Here is an 18,422-nt window from a genome sequence, read left to right as displayed (position 1 = left end):
CAGAGAGGAAGGAAGCAGAGAGGAAGGAAGCAGAGAGGAAGGAAGCAGAGAGGAAGGAAGCAGAGAGGAAGGAAGCCGACCGGATAGAAGCCAAGAGGAGAGAGGGAGAGAGCAAGACGGCGGACAAGAAGAAGCATGAGCAGGAGGAGAGCAAGAAGGCTGGAGCAAAGACACCGACAGACAAAGGACGAAAAGAAGAGTTGCAGCAGCTGAAACAAGCCCAGAACCTGTCCCTGATCAGCCAATTGCCACAGCTCAGCAGTGACGACAGCGACGAATCTAGCTTTCAGGGCGGCAACGAGGACGACACCATGCTGGGTATGGATGAAGCCTTACGGACTCCCCAGCAGCAGAACACAACATCCAAGGAGTCGAAGAAGAGAAGCTATGAAGCAGGCGAGGAAGACACGCAAGACGACCATCCCCCGAAGAAGCCGAAGCTAAGCTAACCGTGAAAACAACCTTCTTCCTCCGCATGCCCACCGCAGAGCTAAATCTCTGGCTTGCAAACATACCAGACAAAGTGAAGAAGCTCCTGGAGAAGAAGAAGGATGACCGAACGCGAGAGTTCTTCGCCCGAGTCTATCTGCACCGCTTGTTCATGGGAGGGTGGGAGGATATGTCCAATGAAGCTATCGAAGAATGGGTGCGGGGAGATCCGGCAGCGCGTAGTGCGGGGGGTGTTATATATGTTCGCATCATCCGGGATAGGTGGTGCGCGGATTTTGTGGAGGATTTGAGGGGTAAGATTGAGGAGTATCGGCCTAAACGTAAGTGAGTCTGCCAGTAGCGGCTATTGTTTATTGTACCAGACGTTAGTTATTAGCAAGAATTGGGTTTACCATTATAATTTTCCTCAGCCATAGATCTGATGCTGAAGCAATCAATTCGGACGTCGTCGATGCTATATGTTCCGAGCCTGCAGTCTAGTCTTGTATCCATTGTGATCGGAATTCAGGTGCTCCGGTATATTTCTCGGATAAGTGCATCCATAATTAGAGCGAGCAAGCGACATCAACTCCGCACCGTACGGACTTGACAAAAGAGCAATAGTCTCCGGTTCTTGGCGGCGACATCGGAACATGAAATACCGCTGCCAATTGGACTACGCTGCACACAACGGTGATTAAGGCTCCACTCCGATGTCTCGTGGAACTTCCTAGACGGGACGATTTGCGAGGTGAGGACCGAGGACTAAGATGGACAATTGACCGGACGGCATGCTGCGGAAGCCAGTCTGCGGAGAGCAAGCGCTGCATCTAGGTTGCGAGTAGTTAACGCGAGTCTTGCGTGAGGATGTCGTCAGGAACTTACTTACCTCTGGGCGGCGGCCTGTGCTGTGTCGTGAGAGCCGCAATCGCGTGAGCATCTCGCTCGCATGCACTATACGAGACGGACCAGGCGCCCACATGCCTAGCGCAACAATACCCACCAAACTATCCCACGTTTCCGGAAGGTACATATCTAAATATCGAGCCGCGTGCGCATGTACGCGCATAAACGCTACACAGGTCGCTGGGACAGACAAGCCTCGATTATCGGTATACCGTTTCGGGCTCGGAAGCAGACACCACGGACAATATATCTGGAATAAGGGCTCGGTGACGGGTAAAACTGAATCAGCGACGGCCCGCAAAACGCAGGGATCCGAGTCAAGGAGTAGATGTAGTAGATTGAGACCGCGGGCGCGAGTGAGACGAGAGAGGGAACTCGGGACGGCCGATGAGCGCACGAGCCGCCTTCGCTACGAGGCACTGCCTCAAAGGGGGCTAGGCCCGAGCACGTGCGCGGATAAGGAATGTGTATTGGGGCCGAGAAGGACGTTTCTTGGGAGCGCGAAGAAAAAAAACGTAACGAGGCTGGGATTGAAGAAAGTCGTCAGATGTCTATGTGCTTTTTCTCGGGTTCATCCGCGGTTCAAGAATTCTACGTGTGCGCTGAAGAAAATGCTGCAGGGATATCGTACATGAGTCTAACGCTGTGTGCTGTCTGCCGACGAGCACGGGGTATCAAAAGGAAGAAAAGGAAAAGGATCTTCTATAATGCAAGAGACCAGGGCCTGTATGCTGAAGCTCGTCGCTCGTCGCTCGTCATGCTAAATGCGGGATATGCAAAGGGGCGAAGTCCGTTCAGCTTTGGGTCGTGAAGAGGTGGAGTTGCTCGTGGTGTTGTTGCTGGGTATTGACGGCGTTGCGGTACTGCTGTGGATGCGGGCTCGGCTGTTGTTGATGTGGGTATTGCCTGCTCATCGGATGAAGTGGGTGTGGGCTCTGTATCGGGAAATCAGGGCTCATGTCGGCTTGTGGAATTTGCTGATCGATTTGGTGGTCTGTTTGAGATGCCGGCCGAGAGGCTGGCGAGCCATTTCTACTTAGGCGGCTTCCGATCTTGTGCAGTGGTTTCGATATCATCTGACCGAGCGATGGGCGGTCGTAGTAGGGTGACTCCTCGAAGGATGGCGCGGCGTCGAAATAGTTTGGATAACACCATCCCAGCGGGTTCGAAGGTGGCTTGCCTGGGTCGACGAAGCCGCCCGCGTTCTGTTGCTGCTCGCCTTCCATGACGGCTTGTTGCGGGCCGGGCGTTGGCATCATATCCGGGATCGCCGGTTGCGATAGATCCAAAAAGTCTCCAGTCGTGTCGAGGTCCATATAGCTAATGCGGCGTCCAGCTGCATCGACGGCCGGGCTGTCGTCGAAAGGTGAGGCGCCGCAGTCGTCATAGGCGGCGTTCGACACGGAGCTGTTGCTTGCTCGGAGTAGCGCGGCATTTACCGCAGCCAGCCGGCTTCTCGAAAGCGTCGCATTCGGGTTGCCTATGAGAATGTGCATGCGTTGCTCCCGTGTCAGCTTGTCGACATTGGGTACGGAATCTCTGCTCGGAACGACAAACCCGGGCGGGTATTGCTGTTGAGTGGGGTCTAGAGGAATATCGGAACGGAGACTCAGCGCCGTAATAAGTACTTCTTCTCGACTTGGTCGCAGATCGCAGCACTGCAGCTTCTGCCTCAGTATCCGCGTGTTATCCGGGCACCAGCTGATATGGGACCGGCTCTCTCTAAGCCGTTCGTCCAGACACGCAATCATATCCTTCCATGTCTCGTGCAATGCCTCCTGCCGTATGAGATTGCGGATGACGTTGGAGTACTTCCACTGCTCGAACGTGGCACCGTTTTTCATGTGCTTCGCGACGTGATCACATCTTTCATCCCAGCCAATGCTAACCTCTTTGCACTTGTCGAACCCACAGCCAAAGACACGACGGGGAAGCAATGTGATGCCAATATCGGTCAATGAGGGAAGCGGACGGCCTGAATGATACCGTTGGTGGTGCTTGAGGAAGTCCTTTTGGCGATCAAAAATCCGGTTACAGCCGTTCACAATGCACGGCCAGTCCTCTCCCGTTTCATGCATTCTCATTTCATGTTTCTTCCAGTCGGACTTGGCCTTGAATGTCTTCAAATTCTTTCCCTCGGCACAATATGTGCAAAACATGTATGAGTCGCCCGACTGACTCTGGCCTTTATCCGTCGGGAGCGACGCGATGCTCATATCCTCATCCGTCGGCGTGAATCCAGGCTCATGTTTGGTATCCAAGGGACTACTTATTTCGGAGGTAGGGGTAAGCACTGAGGGTACCGGTCTCGTCGGGTCGAGGCCAGCGGGGTAAGAGCGGGGCTCTCGCCTCGAGGGCGCTCTTGTTGAACGGGAGGAAGTCGACGACGCGATAGACGGCGCTATATCGCTAGAAAGCGTCGAAGTCGAAAGATTAGATACAAGCGACAAACGAGAATGATTCGAATGATACGACGAAGTCGTGGACGTGCGGACCGACGGGTTCGCGGAGGAGCGAAACGACCACCCGGTGGAGGCCGTGGACACTGACGACGTGGTGCGCGAGGAAGCGACAGAGCTGCGGCCTTCATTCTGTGAGCTGGTGCGGTCGGGAATCGCGAAAGCTGAACCTACGACCCTCCAGAGCCTGTTGGAACATTCTCTGGATCATATCCGGGCGGTGCCTTGCCAGCAGCGCCTCGATATGCCGCATGGACTCCTCCGGGATCTCTACATTGTCCTCCATGTTGCTGGCGGCGTCGAAGCTTGGTCTACCGGTAAACGTGGGCTCGAGCAATGCAGCCTAACATTCCTCGCCTATCTCCTGAAGGACGTGAGAGGTCTTGAAGGACAGCGAAAGCAACTAAAACACGAGAGATGCGCTAAACGAAGGGCAGAACGGCATTCGAGTGTTGCGGCGCTTTTAGGGGCGAAGGAGTGGATGAACGTGTGTCCGGTATGAGGAATATAAGCTCCTGTTGGTGCGACCGGGTTGTTATATCACATCATCAGAGTGCAGCGGGGAGCGCGGGTGGGAAATGTTCTGGAAAGACCGTGGAAGAAGCTAAATTTGAGGGCGGTTCGCATGGGAGCTCGAGGCCCGGCGTCGAGTTGACCAGCATCCCGGCTTGAACCCAAAACTGGGGCAAGGCTGAGGATTTAACAGCGCGCCAAGTCCTAGCGCGTTTGATGCTCGCAGGGTCCCGCGAGAGGTTGGTGATGCGCGGGCGTTGATGCTGCGGCCGGAGAGGGCAGCCCGCGAGCGTATACACGCGGTCTGGCGGCGCTCAACGGCGGAGTTTTGGTCGCGGCGAGGTGTTGAGCAGCGTCGTCGCAGGCAAGGCGTCGCTCGGGCTCTCGCTGGCCCTTGTAGCCAGCGGAGAGCGGCCTCACCTATCACAGCGGCGCAACTGCGCATTCGCCGCGGCACCTTGCTGGCGCTAGGTTGCTGCAAGGGCACCGCGACATGCCGTTGGTTCCTGGATGACGCAGGGTGGCATTCTTCTCGAAAGGTAATGGTGCAGTTCTCCAGTGACATGCAGGCAGACCCTCATTCAACGGGGAGGGCGCCAAAAGCAAACCGCGTCGTGATGCCTCATCCCAGTCCCGAGGGGTGTGGCCCCCAGCACCGCGCAATACTGTAGCTGCCCAGCACGCCGTTCGTCGATACGGCCCGGGGACGGCGGCTGTCCGTGAACGCTTCCTCAACTGAGGCTTCCGCGCGTCCCTCTCGGCGAGGCGCTGAGCCGCCAGGACCTGCTCGTCGTCCTTCAGACACTGCTGATGGGTGCTGTCATACGATGCTGAACCGCCGTGGCGACGGCGCTGGCTGCTGACGGACGCACAGTCCTCCTGCATGGGGCGGAGGATAGCAGCGCAAATCGCTGCCTTAACGAAGGGTGTTGGAATTATTGCGTCCGTCGTCTCATCGTGCACGAGAGGGCAGCGTGGTGAAGGAACAGCGAATCATCGTATCCTGAAGCGAGAGCCGTGAAGGAGAAGAAGCGAGGGCCGCTAGGGCCGCTAAGCCCGCACTGCCGCGGCCGACTGCTACATGGGGAAAGTCTTGGTGAGGGCACGCGATACGTGCGTCCGGCAAGATAAGGATCACCAGCGTGATCGTACAGTAGGATCGAAGGAATCGGAGGAGCCGCCAGGAACGTTTAGAGAATAATGCGGACACAGCCTGTGGCAACGCTGTTCTGCTGCCTACCACCCACGATCGCCATGAACAATGCCGGAGGAGGCCTGAACGCCCAAACGGCGCGCATCCGAGGGCATAAGAAAGGGGACCAAGAGAGCGTCGCAGCGTACACCAAACTCGAACGGTGCCCAGGTGGTGACAAGGAGAGACCGGCCTTTTCCCGGCCTTTACGAGTACCTCCCGGGGTCACCGTTCACGCTGCGCCCGCGCGCGACGGACGTGCTAATGCGCTAGCGTCTAGATCCGGCTTAGATCGCTTCCGCGCCCGGGGCCTCAACGCGGTTCGCGAGAACACCACCTGCATGACCTGTGGCGGTGCCGGTCCAGCGCGAGCTCGCGCTTTTTGGGTTGGAAAAAGGTCGTCGTGAGTTTACTCCAGACGCACAATGTCGCTTTCACGGGGCCGCGCCGGGCCTCCTGCAGAGGATGTCGATACCATTGACCTTACGCTGTCCCCTTCTCCTGAACCGCGACCGCAACCGCGACCGCAACAGCAACAGCAGCGGCGCTATCCTGCCGTACAACATCGCGTCTCAAAGCATTACAGGACGACGTCCACAAAACCACGAGATATGGCCTCCGTAAAGAAGGAAGGAGCCTCATCAGAGAGCGCCACGCGAGCTGCCCCGAGCCAAACCAACCGTATCCACCCAGACCATCTCCGTCAGATTATCACCACCAGCGATCCGGCTGCCGTGCGTAATGTCCTACTTAACCTCTGCAAACTCTCACCTGCGCTGTCCGGAGCCGTTGCTCGAGGTCTCGCCCCTCACTCGGCATTCGCCCAAGCTACGATTACCACCCATCAAGCGAAGGCAGGAGCAGCCAATATCAAGCCGGACCCCGAACCGAAGCGCGAAGTTTCTCTTACCAATCGCACTGGAAACCCATCTGGCTCCTCAATGCTCAGGCCGCACATCAAACATGAGAGGGAGCGCAGCCCACTGCCCTCAGAGGACGATTCAGATAGTACCCTCGGATCGGATATTCGGTTGACTCCCAGCCCGGGCCGGCCCAAGAAACGTCAGTCCACTCCCTACCATCGGGCACCATATGTCGTCGAAGCAAGCCAATCACCGACGAGTTCTGATCGCGCGGTTCCTGCAAGGCCACCCTTGAAGCATATTCCGCAAGGCCAGACAACCAACTTGAATCGGGTTCTAAGCTCCGCCCCTGCGAGTTGGCACAAACCTATTCGTGTCAAGTCCGAGCCGGAATACCATGGCCAGCAATGCGAACGTTGTCGTCAGCTGCTGTTCGAGGACGAAACCGACCACTGCATCTATCATCCCGGACGCAAAATCATGATCTCGCAAGACGGCGAACGAATAGCAGTATTTAGTTGCTGCAAGATGCGAATCGGTGAACCAGGCTGCAAGACTGGGTATCACATCGCTAAACCAATCGAGGGCTTCGACACGATCAAGCGTGCTGGGCCGACTAGTAGATCGCCTTTCCCCACTTCTGGACCATTGAAGAAGCCACGACTGCTGTGATCTTGGCCTCGTGCTACCCTGTGTGGTGAAGGACCTGCAGCGCCTTAGATCGGGGAAGACCGTCTTGGCGTGTCTCTCCCATTCGCGGTGATGCAAGGGCGCGAAATTCTGGCGCTGTCATGAAATTCGGAGAATATCCGTCTTGCACAGCATTGGCTTTCTTGGGGCTCCTCGGCGAGTAACGGTTTTATGGGAAGATCTTGGATATGGTTAGCACTCCCGCGCAACTACAGACGGATGCCCTACCATTTTCGGATCGCTATGCTTGACTTTGGCTTATTCGCACAACGGTAAGGTATGCGCTCCTGGGGTCAAACGTCAAAATACAGACACGGGGTGTCTAACAACGTGGCAGGTGCGACTTTGGAGTTCACACAAGGGATGGAGAAAGGCGCGGCGCCATCTGGCTAAATAGTCGCAAATTGTAGGTTCGCCTTCGCATCACGACATCGCGGATCTTCTTCCTCATGTACCCTAGAACCTCTCAAGGGCGCGCGTGAGCAGAATTTATTCACATCCTCAAGTCTCCCGAGGTCGCTTGCTTTGCCTCAGTTCGTCATTCTGAATGTTCTGGCGTTGATGGGACGAGGCCTGCTCCTGCCCCCTAGGCGCACCTTCCTTTTACCTGATCGCAGTTACCCAAACAACAAGACACAGGTCGTTTCTGTTACGAAATCTCTGCGTCACCCACCTGGGCAGTCTCTTTCTCTCCCAACCACCGTCTTTCTCACTTCTGCTTCGGTACCTAGGTACCTTCATCGCAGTTGACCTTCGCTTTCCTCCAGCTACTCCTTCTTCGCCGACGTGGCACGCATCGACCAGGCACGATGAAGCTCTGTGGTCTCTTCCGTCTTGCTCTCGCAGCTATACCGGCTGTTCTCGCAGCTCCTGCATTCCAGATGCAGCATCCACCACCACTGGGCGAGAGCCTCTTCTACTTCCGCGTCAACGCGTAAGCCCCTACATCCTACCTCCGACACCATTCCGCCACTGACTACCCAAAGACCGAAGGAGCCATGGCACAACCGCCATCTCATTCCAATCCCCACTTCACAGATCCTGGGCCTGGAGAACTTCACCGTCCATCCGGCCACCCCGCCAGTTCTCTTCACACCCATAGAGCTCTCTCCGGGCACAGGCAACTACGCCTTCCGAGCGGCCTACTCCGGTGATGATCTCTCCCAGACTCCGTACATTGCTGCTCTCACCTCGAACGCCGAGAACCATGATGTCTCCATGAAAGTCATCCCGCTGCCAGACCCGACGGACGAGTCCATCCAATTAAATCCGAATGCTTGCCCGGAGAACTACGAGTGCAAAGCCGATGCGTGGACCGCCAAGCCTAACCAGAACGGCGAGTTGACGGCGCTTGGGATCGAGGGCCTCGAGGGAGCCTGGGAGCCGATAAAAGATGCCGGTAAAGGGGGATGGCACGTGTACTGGAAGCCAGATGGGGGTGACAAGGTGTATCACCCGATCCAGATCGACATCGTCCCGTATAATGGCGGCCACTGAGAATGGAGGATGAACGATGGAATCGGTCCCGCAGATCAAGGCGGATCGAGCAAGGTGTGTCAAAGGCACAGATCTGAGGAGGTATCGGCGAAGAGACTGCACTTGAAATATTTAGTCCCATATGAAATTCTCCGGTGGACGAAAAATTCTTCAAAATTTGCAACGAAATGAATTCACGACATCTACAAGCTCTCGTGGAAGTACTTCGTTCCTCGCCTTTCGCGTGAATTGCACAGCGTTTCGGCGTTAGCACAAGGCTGCCGATGCATTACATATGTAGTCAAGTAATCGATCAGCCCGCCTCGAAAAGGTGATGAAATCTCCAGCGTACTCTTCCTATTGGCCGGGGTAGGTGACGAGATGTAAGGAAGTCACCGGGGTTAACTGGCAGGTACAAAAATCACGCTAGTCCGTCTCCAGACGCTAGCCACGAGGCTAGAAATTGGGGTCCACCAACTCTACTACAACCTCCCACGTCCTTCCTCTCCTCTGTTTTTCTTCGATTCTCTTTTCTCTTGCTACCTCCTTTTTCCTCTTATTTTTTTTCTTTTTCAAAGTGAGGCAAATGGCGTCGTATGACTCGATGGCCGGCGTGACTTTGCGCTACCGACGATACGAAGGCCTGCTCGTGCGTGCATGCAGGCTGCAGGCTGCAGGACCAAGCGAGCGGGAATAGGGGCTGCCGGCACGGCGTCGAACGATCAAACACTTGCAGCAGCATTCTTTCTCGAAGCTCAGGATCTCAGAATCGGCGGCGATGTAGCGGAAATCTCCACTCGCGTCTTCCGACCGATTGACCCACACCCTGCGTCTCGAGTCTGGACTCAAACCCAAGGGCACGGTTCTCAAAATCAAGAAAGATACACTGAAGCGGGTACACCTGTCTGACAGGATTGCGACAATCCAGAAAGGACGTCGCATAGCCGGCAATCACGATAGGGCGTTGTAGAACCCGCTGGATTCTTTTGGTCCCCTCTTCTAGCTGCGTCCAAAACTGCATCCCAGGTTGAGACTACTCATGATGGAGTAAAATTCAACAAAGCAGGCTTGCCCTGGGTTGCATCCAATTACTTCTTGAGAGCCTTCCGAGGTGTCGCTCGATCTTGTTGACAAGGTCCTCTACTGCCGCCTCGCCTCAAGGACCTGTCCACGGCTTCTTCACCCTGGAATACACGCTTGGGCGTACAGGCAGACAGCCAGCCAACCTCTATCTACTCCCGCGGTCGTCTAAATGCCTGCTTCCCCACGTGTTGAATTACGAACTTTTCACCGCTTATTCCGCCCCGACCGTTGGACACGAGCAACGTGCCGCTTTTTACGTTCAGTCTGCAACAACATCCCTGCTGGCTCTCTTGTTTGATCTTCTAGCACCGCTTCGTGCGAAGAAACACGTCAACATTGCCTCAGACACCGGTGAAGATAAGACATCAACTCAACTTTCTGCCATGGCCTTGAATTCGGGAGATTGCTCTTTCGCAGTCTCTGCTAGATTGGCTCGCCTGGTGAGCTTTGCGTCTGCAGATCGCCTATCGGCGAATAGCGTTCCTGCATCCTGCTGCATCGTTCAGGGTCAAGGCCCTCCTGCATTAGGTCTCAGACCTCATTTCTCTCTGCTTGAGGCTCTCGTAAGTAGGAAAACTAGAGATGGCGAAAACCTGGAGTCAAGCCCGGGACAAGCCCAATTGAAAACCAATGGGATCTGTCCAGGCCCCTCCAGTACGGCAGACTAGCGTCGTATGAAACATCACCTGCAGCGGTTTTTCCACCACCTCCGCAAAGATCGGCTTAACTTTACGATGGGAATTTCTTTTTCATTCTTTTTTTTCGAAGTCACTAGCCACCAGCGGCATCCGTCTGCTTCTTCCATTTGGTCAGTGCGATGCTACCAAGAAACCCATGATGATCAGGCTAGGTCTCAGCCCATATTTACGCCTACGCTTGCCTCAGATCGCTCTAGAGGCATTTGGTCCTCCATGACCTTCAATTGAAAGACTGATGCCTCCCCCACGAAATCTGGGGCTCGGGTTTCATTTATCTTTTATTGTTGGACATCGTTAGCAATCTCCATTTTGCTTTTCCTGTCGCTCATTACCCACTGTCCTTTCCGCCCCAGTTACCCCAGGCGTAGTAGCTCTCGCTACTGGCCGAACAGTTCCGATTAGCGATCTCTACCAGCGTTTCGGCTCACGTTCCGCTCCTTGCAGGTGGGCCAGCCTTCAGCCGCAACAATCTAGTCCTATTCCTCGTAGACGGTTCAGACACGGGACGCTACCGACAGCGGTGTTAGACAGACGTCGATCTATTTCTCCGCGAACGCCACCAATCCCGCAATCGGTCGAAGAAGAAATCATGGAGAATTCTGGCTTGCCCGACCTAGTAGCAAACCTCAATCGTTCGCAGCTCCATGAACTGCATCACCTCGTGGTTCAGGCTTTGAGTCGCCACGAGCACTCGGAATTCGCAGATGACATCCAAGCAACTTTTGGTAGGCGTTCAATTGTCATAAGGTGTATGGCTTGCGCTAATTGCTGTTTGAATAGGCGACAGTTCCATTGAGTTTGACCGTTCCACATTCTCCTCCTCAGCTCCAACGCTCCATCAGTCAGGACGTTCAACCCCTCAGGCGGGCTCAATCACGAGCGAGAACATTATTGGACTGGACCAAAGTGTGATATACGCGCCGGGTGTCCAAAATACTGGAAGGTCTCCCGTGCGACTCGCCCGTCCAGACGATACAGGCTCATGGATCGCACTGCCGGGCGAGAACCGACACCAACAACTTCATTCAGCCTCTCGACCGGACAACTCCCGCGGAAGCGGGCAGAGTCACGCTCCAGTAACGTATAATCCAAATCCACCTCGCAACGCTGCGAACGTTTCGACCGAGCCAATTTTTTTCTGCACGTTTTGCGCCGAGGAAGGCGAGAGGAAGACGTGCAAGACCAAGCAAGACTGGAAGCGCCATGAGCAGGACTTCCATGAGACCGGAAATGCATGGCTCTGCCAGGTCGCAGAATGCTCTGCAATCTTCTATTGCGGGGGGGATTTCAAGAAACATTTCGACAAACAGCATGGAGGCCAAGGAAAGCTAGGCGAGAACAAGAAGATCCAACAACGTCAGCTGGTATACGGTTGCGGATTCGAGACTTGCCGCAAGATCAACTTCAATTGGAAGAGCCATTGCGACCACGTCGCAGAGGACATGCGGGAGGGTCAAACGGAGTGGAACTACACTAGGACTATCCGTAACCTCTTGAGGTATCCAACGCTCTCCGGACCCTGGAAATCCACGTACTCCCGCTTGTCTCCTCAGGTTGGCATCCTCCATTCCCAGTTGACGTGGGATCCCAAGACGACGCGTGAAATGAGGGAACAATTAGAGTACCACAACTTTGAACCGGACCTGGCAAGCTTCCTCGAGAGGCTATTTTGGCGGGGTTGCCCGGAGGAACTATCTAGAGCCTTCGCCGCTTCAGCTCTGCCGCAGCCGAGCTACTCTCTGCCACCCCTGCCCGCTGATGCATCGAGCAACATCCAAGGTCCTCCGGCCACATTTGGAGACTCAATGCAATACGACATGATTGACCCATCCCTCGATCTCGCTAGTACAATCGCTCTCAATCACACAGGAGAAGCACGCGTGGAGGCCCCCACCTACCCATACCGCAGCAGGAACAGCGTCATTATGGTGGACGCACCGCCACCCTCTGGGGCTGTGGTACCCAATTCAGCTCAGGATCAAGAGATGCAGGTCACTGCCTCTTCGGGCCGGGACCGACCAACATGGCAAGAATTCGTCCTCTATGACTTGCCCACCTATGCTGCTGATACGCCTACCTATGCCGCTAACACGACACCACCACTCGAACCGCCAGTCACCGACGAGAGCAACTCGCCAGGGACGCATAGCAGGGAGAGGTCTGGCCCAAGACGGAAGTTGATGAGGAAGAGTAAAGAATGGCTCACGTCCAAAAGATCTCAGCATTTTCACACTATGGACCACCCGGACCTGCCTCCGAACATGCAGCTTCCCGGCTCGTTGCCTAGAAAGCCTTCCTCGAACAGTCCACCGGCCGCGGGTACGGATCGGTTGTACAGTTATCAGTCTTGAGGGAGAGCATCTGTCACCGCTGCACATGCATTTCATCATCAACAGACGGCGGCTTCTATTGTGATGCTGTCGTCATTATTGGCAGAAAGGCCGGTTTGGGTGATGCTCTGACATCCTCTTGGGCGCATCATACGCCTAGGACATCAACAGACCTTGCTCCCCAACATCACGAAGCCATACAACTCGCTTAGTGCGAGGGCTCCGGCACGTCATACCGAGTCGAGGACATCCTACTCTCTCGACATCCTGCGCGCTTTCACATTCACTTCGCTTCTTCAGCCTCCTGGAGGCCGCATTTTCTTCGCATGCATTGCCTCGCATTTCCTCTCACGATCGTAATACATAATACTGTACAACATTTTAAAACTCGGGACCGGTATTCGCGGCTAAGGGATATCCTCTGGATCAATCGGTATCATAGTGCATGGTAGCATAGCAGCGGGATACAGGGTTGGTTATTGGGCGATAATCGGAAATTGTATGAACAATGGGACGTATGCACGGGACCGAGATTTCTTTCCTTTCGAGCTGCATTCTTTTGTCCCCCCCGGACTTACTGCATTCATTTTTGCTGTACTACTACTTACTGGTATGAATATTTTCTGGTGCGGGACTTCGCGCTGTCGGTCTCTACGCCCTTCTACAATGCTGAAAGCGACTACGTCCTTTTCATGCTCCGCCCTTTGCAAAGCGCCGCGATGGAACGGATAGGACACAAATGCCACTGGGTCTTATGACGAAACGATTCGTGATTGGACGCGCGCTTTCGCCGCCACGCTCACCTGCCCAGGACAAACTAAGGGTGCACGTGACCCCGTGGGTCTCCTGTTATCAGGTCACTTGGCCACACCGCCTCACGCGTACAGTAATAATAGCTGCCTGCCATTTAGAATCAGCCAAGTCCAGATCCAGAGTTTCTCCAACGAAATTCTACGACCAACCAACCGCCAACCAACAACTGTCGCACAAACACCGCCCGCAAACGAACATACCTGCATCACGCGAATACACCCATCCACGAACCACACTACATTGCACCACAATACACTACACTCCCATTCCGCACCTGCAACTACAACTACAACTGCACTCACCTCTCCAACCATGCCAAAACTCACCTACACATCCTCCGGCTCGCTGCTCCTCTCGCTCCGCTTCGTCAACGCGCTCATCGCCCTGCTCTCCGCCATCCCCTCCTCCGCCTTCGACGAGTATCTCAGCCGCCTGTGCGAGCAGCAGCTTTGCGCCGAGCGCGCGGACAAGGATATCAGCAACAAGCCGTGTATTCTTGTCGTCGACGAATTGTTCCACGAGGTGCTGAGGGATGCGCTGGGGAAGCTGAGGAGGGAGGAGAGCGGACGGTATGAGAAGCTCGTGAGCGAGTGGCCGGGGATTGAGGAGATTGTTGAGGGGCGGGATGAGGGGAGGAGTGGGGAGGATGGCAGTGGGGGAAGTTGGGGAGGGGGAAGAGGATGGTGAGGAAAGGGAAGGGAAGGGGTGTGCATGATTGAGTGACTGAACGAGGAGGACTTTCGGAGGAGAGAGTCAAGACAACGATATGCATGGAGCGGCCTGCCGAATGCCTCCCAACTCCGCCTTCAGACTAGCCGAATCGCCGCCGCCATCGGAACCGTCAACCCATCCTACCCCCCATTCTCAAACCCCAACCCACTCTCCTCCCTCACCGCCCCATATATACTCGGGATATCGCCCCTCCCCCCCAACCGCTCCTTCACCTTCCCCAGATGCCGCTCCGCCACCTGCAGCGCCGGCACGCTGCTCCCCGTCTTCGCCGCCAGATCGAGCGCATGCCGCGCATCCTTGCGCGCCAGATCGACGTGGAACAGCGGCTCCTCGCGCTTGTAGTAGTCGCCCGCCAGCATCCGGGCCGAGTACGCGGCGTACGGCCCTGGGAACATGGCTTCGATCCAGGTGTGCAGGTTTTGTGGACCGAGCCCGGTTTTCTCGGCGAGCACGTGTCCTTCGCTGAGGACTTCGACCATGTTGAGGATGAAGGTGTTGCCGATTATTTTGAGGAGCGTGGAGGTGCCGCTGGGTTGATCGGCGTAGAGGATGTCGGCCCGGCCCATCACGCCTTTTGTGTAGGGTTGCACTTTGGAGATGGACGAGCTGGGGCCGGCGAGGACGCAGATTAGGCTTCCTGCATCGGCCATTGCGGGGGCTCCGAATACTGAGTTCACAATTAGTACACGTGTAATGGAAGACATGATGAGGTAACGGACCTGGCATTCCGACAAACTCAGCGCCCTTCGCAGTCAACCGCTTCTCCAGCGCGTTCGTGGTGTCCGGATGTACCGTCGACGCATCCACGATCAACTTCCCCTTCACATCCTGCTCCAGAATCACATCGACAGCCGAGTTGACCGCCGCATCGTCGCCCAAGCAGATGAAGATAATGTCCGCGCTTTTTGCAGCATCGTTGATGGAATCAACCACTTTCGTCTTATCCCTGCCAAGCTTTGCGGAGAGATCGTCTGCCCGGCTCTTGGTCCTGTTGTACAGGATCAGCGGCTTGTCCAGATTTCCTTTTTCCACCAGATTCTTGCACATGCCCTGTCGACGACATTAGTCTGGGGGAAGGCGTGTAGGGCGCGGCTATTCTTACCCTTCCCATGTTACCGAGACCAATCCAGGCGAGTTGCGGTGCCATTATGGACGTCAATCTCAACGATCACAGCAAAAAGGAATCTCTATGTTTGCGGTCCGCGTGAGGTGCGGAATATGTTTATCTGCACGCCACAATGCTTTTGCTTCATCACCCCGCATGTCAACATGTCATAACGGGCGGCTCCCCGGAGTTAATGCCACGGGCCGATGTCGGCTAAGGACAGGGCGCATGCCATGACGTTTATCGATTAGCGGCCAGAGTTTGAGCTCCACCTGCCATGCGCAACGATGCACTTGGGCGGCTTTTTCGCAATCAGCCCACATTCAAGCATTTCTACCCCTCTGTCGCCCCAATGCTCACTACCCAAGGACGGTCCCTAGCATGAAGCATGTTCAGCTGCTGCAAGGCCCAGTCGCGGGGCTTGGGGAGGACGACGGCGAGGGTGAGTGGCATCGAGGTCTGCTTGACTCACATGCAGCTCTCGTTCCACAGCTCGGCGATAGCTGACCAATTGCGCGGATAGGTGCTTCCCCGGTGCGATAACGTTTGTACACCCAATGTACGAGAGCATGCCTCTGCATTTTCTTCTGCAGCGCGGCTCAGCGCCTCGGGCATCGAGCCTGTGCGCAATGGCCGCAAGAGCGTCGCGAAGGAACGACAGCGCGCCGAGCGAGACGAATTGACCCGCCTCCTCAAACAATCGCCCGGCAAACGCGATGCGAAGAACTTCCTAAAGCATTTCGACACGCAGAAGCCCGAGCCTCCTACCGGCGGCACCAGGGTCAAACAACTCGCGAACGAGGCGGTCGAGAAGGCCCATCGGAACGAGTGGAGGCTGACGCGGACGGGCGTCAATCTGGGGAGCCTGTATGAGCCTACTAAGGCTATCCAGAACAGTCCTGTGTTCACGCAACATAAACTACCGGAGAGGGGATTCCAGGAGAAGGACCTGGAGCCGCTGCATTTGGCCCTGGTCAAGCTGCGGCAGCCGCAGGCGCTGGATCATGATACCTTGGGCGGAATCGCGATAACGTTGAGTCAAATGGCAAGACTGGGCTTGAACATCGCCGTAGTCGTGGACTGCGATGAAGACGTCGCCCGAGATACCCTGGAGCTGAACCCGGCTTGGGAAGTCACCGTACGCGAACAGGTGTCTCGCATCGTTGATGCTTTGGCAGAGTACAACGAGCCCGGAGCCTTCGAAGTCGATCACGCGCTATGCTATTCCGACGTGGATACGGAGATCCCGAGCACTGTCCAGGTCCACGGTGGAGTGGAAGTGAAGAACAACCACCTCTTATTCCCGCCGATAGAAGACGGTATCATTCCGGTCATACCCCCTTTTGCGTACGATGCAGAGCTGAAGAAGGTTCGCGTGCAGGCCGATGACGTAGTGCTCGCATTGACCCGCGAGTTTTCCGGACTCACCACTCAGAGTCTTGGGGGATACGCGCCGCAGGAACTAGACGATGCGCTGTACAACAAAGACAGGACCTCCGAGGGAAGACCGGTACTAGACCGCATCATCATTCTAGATCCGCTGGGTGGAATACCTTCTGATGATAGGGCTGATGGAGCACATGTCTTCATCAACCTTGAAGCGGAGTATTACGATGTGAAGAAGGATCTGGAACGGTTTCGGTCAAACGAACAAGTCCAGGAGAAGTCAGAAGCCTCCACATCACCCGGGAGCAGCAACCCGTTTTCGAAGTTTGCAGAGTCAGAGATTGCGCCTTTACCAGGCTCGCCCACCGAGCAGATAGGCGATAGCATCCCATCGTCACGTCACATAAAAAACCTCGAAGTAGCGCAGGCAGCGCTCAGGCTTCTGCCTCCATCCTCTTCCGCTCTTATCATAACCCCAGGGGAAGCAGCGATATCATCTCAAATTGCATCAATATCTACGCCCTCAACAGGGGTGCGGACCCGACGATCCAAGAACCCGCTCATCCACAATTTACTGACAGACAAACCCATGATTTCCTCTTCGCTACCTGCGCCTCTCGTCACTCGGCATCTCGGCTCAGCTGCACCCAACCCCGCGACATTCCTCAAGAAAGGGATTCCGGTCACGATGATACCGGACCCGCGTGTGACAGGGCCGTGGCATCCACCGTCGCCATCCAACCTTTCCATCGAACTCGAGAATGATCCGCGCATCAACTTTCCCCGCCTCGTCGACCTGATAGAAGACTCTTTTCGTAGGAAGCTCGATGCGAAGCACTACCTCGACCGCATCCGTGGCCGGGTAGCCGGCGTCATTATAGCAGGCGATTACGAAGGCGGCGCAATCTGTACCTGGGAAACGCCCGCCTCCCTTTCGAACAAGTCGCCACCACCCGACTCACCCCTCTGGATCCCCTACCTCGACAAGTTCGCCGTCCTCACCTCGTCCCAAGGCTCCGGCGGCGTCGCGGACATCGTCTGGGGTGCTTTGACCCGGTCTGCCTTCCCGAACGGTGTTGTGTGGCGAAGCAGGAAGACGAATCCGGTGAATAAGTGGTATTTTGAAAGAGCGGTGGGCATGTGGAATCTGCCGGATGGGTATTGGACTATGTTCTGGACGACGGAGGGCGTGGTTGAGGAGTGGGCGAAAGGTAAGAGACTGGGGGCGAGAGAGGAGGTGGAAAGAGAGAGGGGAATGACGAGGTGGGATGCGTATTGGGATGTGTGTTCGAGCGTTGCGCCTAGTTGGGCGGATGGGAAGAAGCCGGATTAGATAAAATAGGAAGACAGGACAAAAAGGGCAGTTAACGCATTGCAGCATGAGCGTTTCCTTACACAACCATGATGTCTGCCTGGCCGTGCAGGCGTAGCCCCTGCGCTGCACATCTCACCGCCACATCGACATCGCCATCCCCGTCCCGTACACGAACGAAAGCGCTGATCCTACAAGCCTACTACCTCTTCTCATCCCTACAAGCATATTAAACCCCCCATACTATCTCCTTCCTGTCATCACAGTCGCCCCGCAATGTCACTGCAACACACTCCCAGCCCCTCCCCCATAACTGCCCCTCCCACATCCTCCCCTACTAATATTACTCCTACCATGTATGTACTCCTTCCCCAGCCCTGGCGCGTGCTTTGTGTCCCGCCCGTCTCTGCTGCGCGGCGCGGCGCGGCTCACGCT

At 55.7% G+C, this 18,422-nt stretch overlaps 9 protein-coding genes across 9 annotated transcripts in view; 6 read left to right on the top strand and 3 right to left on the bottom strand.

The window, feature by feature from the left end:
* BU26DRAFT_160383 (uncharacterized protein) overlaps positions 1-677 on the top strand; it is a 1,769-nt gene extending 1,092 nt beyond the window's left edge. The window contains exon 2 of the mRNA XM_033820121.1: positions 12-677. Within this exon, the coding sequence (XP_033677395.1) occupies positions 12-449 (438 nt within the window). The 3' untranslated portion in view covers positions 450-677. The remainder of the gene's footprint in view (positions 1-11) is intronic.
* A 1,372-nt stretch (positions 678-2,049) lies between these two features.
* Positions 2,050-4,239, bottom strand: BU26DRAFT_160152 (uncharacterized protein). The gene is made up of 2 exons (XM_033820120.1): positions 3,969-4,239; positions 2,050-3,919 (listed from the first exon to the last, which is right to left on the bottom strand). Exons 1-2 carry the CDS (start codon positions 4,078-4,080, stop codon positions 2,130-2,132), a joined length of 1,902 nt encoding a protein of 633 aa, XP_033677394.1. The 5' UTR covers positions 4,081-4,239; the 3' UTR covers positions 2,050-2,129.
* A 491-nt stretch (positions 4,240-4,730) lies between these two features.
* Positions 4,731-5,192, bottom strand: BU26DRAFT_510786 (uncharacterized protein; the record flags this gene model as incomplete). Its single annotated transcript, XM_033827258.1, has 1 exon — positions 4,731-5,192. One exon carries the CDS (start codon positions 5,190-5,192, stop codon positions 4,731-4,733), a length of 462 nt encoding a protein of 153 aa, XP_033677393.1.
* Positions 5,193-5,924: 732 nt separating this feature from the next.
* BU26DRAFT_555603 (uncharacterized protein) lies at positions 5,925-7,034 on the top strand (the record flags this gene model as incomplete). Its single annotated transcript, XM_033832329.1, has 1 exon — positions 5,925-7,034. The coding sequence occupies one exon, from the start codon at positions 5,925-5,927 to the stop codon at positions 7,032-7,034; it is 1,110 nt and encodes a 369-aa protein (XP_033677392.1).
* Positions 7,035-8,039: 1,005 nt separating this feature from the next.
* Positions 8,040-8,549, top strand: BU26DRAFT_438867 (uncharacterized protein; the record flags this gene model as incomplete). The annotated part of the gene is made up of 1 exon (XM_033824312.1): positions 8,040-8,549. A coding segment is annotated over one exon (510 nt), but the record flags the coding sequence as incomplete, so codon positions are not given.
* A 2,005-nt stretch (positions 8,550-10,554) lies between these two features.
* Positions 10,555-13,019, top strand: BU26DRAFT_160134 (uncharacterized protein). Its single transcript, XM_033820119.1, has 2 exons — positions 10,555-11,034; positions 11,090-13,019. Exons 1-2 carry the CDS (start codon positions 10,899-10,901, stop codon positions 12,658-12,660), a joined length of 1,707 nt encoding a protein of 568 aa, XP_033677390.1. The 5' UTR covers positions 10,555-10,898; the 3' UTR covers positions 12,661-13,019.
* BU26DRAFT_160119 (uncharacterized protein) lies at positions 13,020-14,107 on the top strand. The gene has a single exon (XM_033820118.1). It carries the CDS (start codon positions 13,379-13,381, stop codon positions 13,979-13,981), a length of 603 nt encoding a protein of 200 aa, XP_033677389.1. The 5' UTR covers positions 13,020-13,378; the 3' UTR covers positions 13,982-14,107.
* Positions 14,108-14,130: 23 nt separating this feature from the next.
* Positions 14,131-15,724, bottom strand: BU26DRAFT_610239 (6-phosphogluconate dehydrogenase-like protein NAD-binding protein). The gene is made up of 3 exons (XM_033835981.1): positions 15,287-15,724; positions 14,904-15,234; positions 14,131-14,851 (listed from the first exon to the last, which is right to left on the bottom strand). The coding sequence occupies exons 1-3, from the start codon at positions 15,329-15,331 to the stop codon at positions 14,304-14,306; spliced, it is 924 nt and encodes a 307-aa protein (XP_033677388.1). The 5' UTR covers positions 15,332-15,724; the 3' UTR covers positions 14,131-14,303.
* BU26DRAFT_610238 (N-acetylglutamate synthase) lies at positions 15,334-18,057 on the top strand. The gene is made up of 2 exons (XM_033835980.1): positions 15,334-15,731; positions 15,813-18,057. The coding sequence occupies exons 1-2, from the start codon at positions 15,678-15,680 to the stop codon at positions 18,006-18,008; spliced, it is 2,250 nt and encodes a 749-aa protein (XP_033677387.1). The 5' UTR covers positions 15,334-15,677; the 3' UTR covers positions 18,009-18,057.
* Positions 18,058-18,422: the final 365 nt, after the last annotated feature.

Source organism: Trematosphaeria pertusa, assembly GCF_010094035.1.
Source record: "Trematosphaeria pertusa strain CBS 122368 unplaced genomic scaffold BU26scaffold_20, whole genome shotgun sequence".
NCBI lineage: Eukaryota > Fungi > Ascomycota > Dothideomycetes > Pleosporales > Trematosphaeriaceae > Trematosphaeria > Trematosphaeria pertusa.
This window is presented reverse-complemented; position numbering and strand designations above follow the sequence as displayed.